This window comes from Etheostoma spectabile, chromosome 6 (assembly GCF_008692095.1).
Source record: "Etheostoma spectabile isolate EspeVRDwgs_2016 chromosome 6, UIUC_Espe_1.0, whole genome shotgun sequence".
In the NCBI taxonomy this organism is placed as follows: domain Eukaryota; kingdom Metazoa; phylum Chordata; class Actinopteri; order Perciformes; family Percidae; genus Etheostoma; species Etheostoma spectabile.
Genome location: NC_045738.1, coordinates 18,139,504 through 18,143,627, shown reverse-complemented (window position 1 = coordinate 18,143,627; position 4,124 = coordinate 18,139,504). Strand labels below are relative to the sequence as shown.

Here is a 4,124-nt window from a genome sequence, read left to right as displayed (position 1 = left end):
TATATATATATATATATATATATATATATATACATACATCTATGTGCCTTTGTGAGATGTTAGTATGTTATTACCATAACTGGCAAACATCCCAAAAAAAAAGTAGCCAAATTGAAATTTCTTCAGTAGCTGACTTGTCAAAAAGAGAAACCCTCAACAGCAAGCAACTGCGTATTTAATGTCAATATATTGCAGTAGTGTAGTACTAACGATATATTTGAGACCATAACATGTTTAATACTATACATACAGGCCTGTAGTTTAATTGATAGAAACATAATTGCAATATAAATTGTAATATTGGTCAGAAAAAAATATTTTCCTCAAATTCTTCATACCTATATACAGAACGTAATTACATGTGATCTGTCCTGTTGGTGACATGCTACGTGGTAAATGCTACGGTTGAATTGATATGGCTAACTGTCCTGATTTATTCCAGGTGGAAAACCCACAAATGGAGGAAGTGCCAGCTGGTCCCGTGGTTTCTCAGAAAGGAACATCCCGGTGCGCAGGAGACCTGTGGACCAGGACTCCAAACACGGGGTATCTCCCATTTCCCTCCACATCTTCACTGAACCATTCCTAATCATCATAAATTAAATTTTTGCTCATTTCGGTGCATCTGGAGCCCGGCCACGAGGCAGCAGATGTATGTGCCAAGGTTTAGAGAAAAAGGCAAATTTACTTGCACATCAAATCCCAATCCTCCTCACAGCGCAAACTGAGCCTGACACTCACACTTCTGGTTGTTTTTGAGTTTGGGAAGGAAATGTGTTAGATAGATAACGGTAGATAGCACTTTATTGTCTGTTGACACGGAAATTTGTCTTGCAATACAAGCTGCAACAATTACAATCCGAACAAGCTATAGACAAAAAAAGCTCTAAACATATAGAAATCATTAAACAATGTTCACAACTCATCATGTGGCTCTGGAGAGTCGTTGGACAGTTTGGGTTGTTTCACTGCTGGCTTTATTTCACCTCAGGCTCTTGTCATGCAATTTTAGTTAATTGTCTATTTGTGAAATTTAGGAAAAAGATTCTGTACCTTGCATATACAGTAGCATTCAGACAGTCCAAACTCCTCTTCATATAAGCGCATATTTACGCATAAGTGACAAGTACTTTAAAGGACTTTAAAAGCATATTTCTTCTTGCCTTTTTAAAGAGAATGGATGTACCATGTAGCCCTGGGAGGCTTTCATAAAAATTCAATTTCAGAGGGTCATGCAGAATGATCAATTTCATTATGTTCCACCTCCTATAGAAGGCCATTATTAGTGCTTATATTTCTGTTTCGTCTTCACTAGCTTACCTTAATGGATGAAATAATCAATTTGTTCATGAAAATGCTTTGAGGTCCACTTTAGAAATACTCACCACACTATACCAGAGTCTGTGTTCTTTTCACTAATTTGATCGCAAGTGGCACCTGATGTCCAGACCCTTCTGCACATGTTTACACCCCTCTGACACTTTTAAATGGCAGAAATAATTTTGTCATTGACTTAAAACAAATGGGACACACTGTTTACCTGGGCAAAGGCTTTCCTTTTCCTTAAAAAAACTGTAGCACTATTAAACACAGAACAACTGAGTGCAGGTGCTCTTGCACGCACACACGCACACGCACACGCACACGCACACGCACACACACACACACACAACACACACACACACACACACACACACACACACACACATACACACACAACCACACACGATGAGACCTGACCTAAAACACCATCAGATGGAGGTTTTCCAAACCAATAGCAGTACCCACAGGGGAGTTCAGCAAAAAATGTGCTTAGAGATTGATTTCTCTATAGAGGAACAGCCCTGCAGAATGTCTGCATCACAAGAAAAATGAAATATTGCAGCAACACAAGTAATACCCTTTATTGAATGAACAAAGCATGGGATGATGCAAGCCAACACAAATTGACTTGTGGGCTTCAAACCTATTGAGGTAGAAATGTTTTGTGTCTGCTCTGCTTATAATAGTTATTTAGCTCCCCATGAGATGAAATCTGAATTATTCAGCTCTTATTTTTTTATTGACTTTTTAGTTGCCTTATTTGATGTTATGTTGCTCACCAGTGGGGAAAGAAGTATTTTGATTTCTTTCTTGTCTTTCTATTTGAAGTGGCACTACAGTCATTTTACACACAAAAGTTGTTTTACTATTAACAATGAGTACTTTACAATCTGTGAAAACAGTTGCATGATGTGTTGTGTGGTTGGCTCTGGGGGAGCATTATGTAGTCTGTGAAAATTAGCACAATGTAAAACATACACATGCATTTGAATGTTCTTTGAATTATTAAAGGAATAGTTTGACATTTTGGGAAAAGTGCCAGTTAGATAAGAAAATTGATATTACTCTTTGCTTTAAATACGACATGAAGATACATACAGCAGCCGGTTAACTTGGCTAAGCTTAGCATAAAGACTGGAAATACAGGGAAACATCTTGCTGGGCTCTTTTCAAGAGTAACCAAAATCCACTTACCAACACCTGTAAAGCTCACTAATTGAATAAATGAAATCCCATTTGTGGTTTTATGGGAGGTTATGGCCTGGACTATTAAATTAGTGAGCTCCACAAAGTGGTTTCACTCTTCTCATTTAACTTGCATATTTAAAATGTGAAATGTACTAAACTTTCAAAACTATCAAAAGTAAAAGTACATATATGCAGAAAGGCTCCTCATTAGATTATTAGTATGCAGAGATGCAATAACGCATAAGTAGAATTAAAATGTTGTAGTTGGAAGATGGAACTAATTTTAACTTCTTTATACAGTTGTGGTGTTTATAAATGATAAACCATTGTCATAAATTAATCTATAAATTACGCACCACATTTTATAAGCTGCTTATGTGTTTTGTTATTAAAATCTGAATGTGGGTGCCTGGTTAGCTCACCTGGTAGAGCATGTGTCCTATATAGAGGTTTACACTTTTTTTAACTTTTCAATACCCGCTTTGACAACCAATCAATCTGCTGAAGCAATAAAAGATGAACCACTTTATGTCCTCCCACACATTATAATAAAGCCTTTTTGACCCATTCCTCTAATTCTTCCAGCTGTGTCCTGTCGCCAGCTGGACGGGACGCAGGCCGACGTCAGCGAGTGTCTGAAATTCGGCAAAGCCATGCCTGCCATCACTCAGCGCTGTCAGCTCCCCTGCCAGGATGACTGCCAGCTGAACAACTGGTCCAAGTTCTCATCCTGTACAGCTGACTGTGTGGGGGTCCGGACCAGAAAGAGGGCTTTGATAGGTGAGAACAGAGAGTGTAACAGCATAAACAATGGGCTGGTCTTTTGAACCCTTTTCAGAAAAGTTTATTTGCCCGGTAGCTAAAGTGTTAGTAAGGTACCAGGGAGTTTAGGGGGTGATGTCGGCGGGCAACGCTCCCAAGAGACGAGCACTGACGTTAAACACGAGGTCATATATCTATTCAGGTAGTTTTTTCCCGCCAAATGCTCCAGTGGGATTAAAGCAACACATCTGAAATAACTTCTCAGTCTTTGTTATCCATCAGAGCATCCCCAGTCTCCCTGTACATCACAGTCATAAAAGCAAAATGACAAGAGTGCTGCAATGCATTAGGGCACCTCTACAACAGGTAACTGAGGGGGGGGGGAGTCAACTTTAAGTGGATTTGAAAAGCTTTTATTATCCCCTGATGTGAAATCTTTTGACCCATTTAGCCAAGTGTAAACAAGCAGAGATATCATTTCATACTTACAACACTGAGATGGTGTAATTGTTCTTTGCTTTGAATCAGGAAGGAGAGACCATGGATAGTGTAGTTTTTTTTTCCAGAATCCTACAACTATATTTGGAGATATAGTTGTAGGATTTCCTTAAACAGACCCTTTTACTAATTAAAAAATGATACATTTAAATGGATGCCAGAGTCGTCTGTATCCTCTTCTTAATCTTAGTGATCTAAGATTAAGATTAATTTGCACTCATGCCTCTAAATTTTTTCTGTTTAGAGTATGTATATATTGTGTATATGTTAGTGTGTATATTTTAGTTTTGGTTGTTTTGTATGTGTAAAGCACAGTGTGAGTAAGGATGCTCCAAAGAAAAATTCCTCGTATG

The 4,124-nt window shown here is 38.3% G+C and overlaps 1 protein-coding gene across 8 annotated transcripts in view; it reads left to right on the top strand.

The window, feature by feature from the left end:
* Positions 1-4,124, top strand: part of thsd7ab (thrombospondin, type I, domain containing 7Ab) — a 159,451-nt gene that overhangs the window by 96,253 nt on the left and 59,074 nt on the right. For all 8 annotated transcript variants that reach the window (XR_004332373.1, XR_004332371.1, XR_004332370.1 and 5 more), the window contains 2 exons: positions 443-546; positions 3,097-3,291. Coding sequence is in view for 3 of the 8 variants with exons in the window: in XM_032518005.1 (XP_032373896.1) it covers positions 443-546; positions 3,097-3,291 (299 nt within the window). In the remaining 5 variants the exon portion in view is untranslated. The remainder of the gene's footprint in view (positions 1-442; positions 547-3,096; positions 3,292-4,124) is intronic.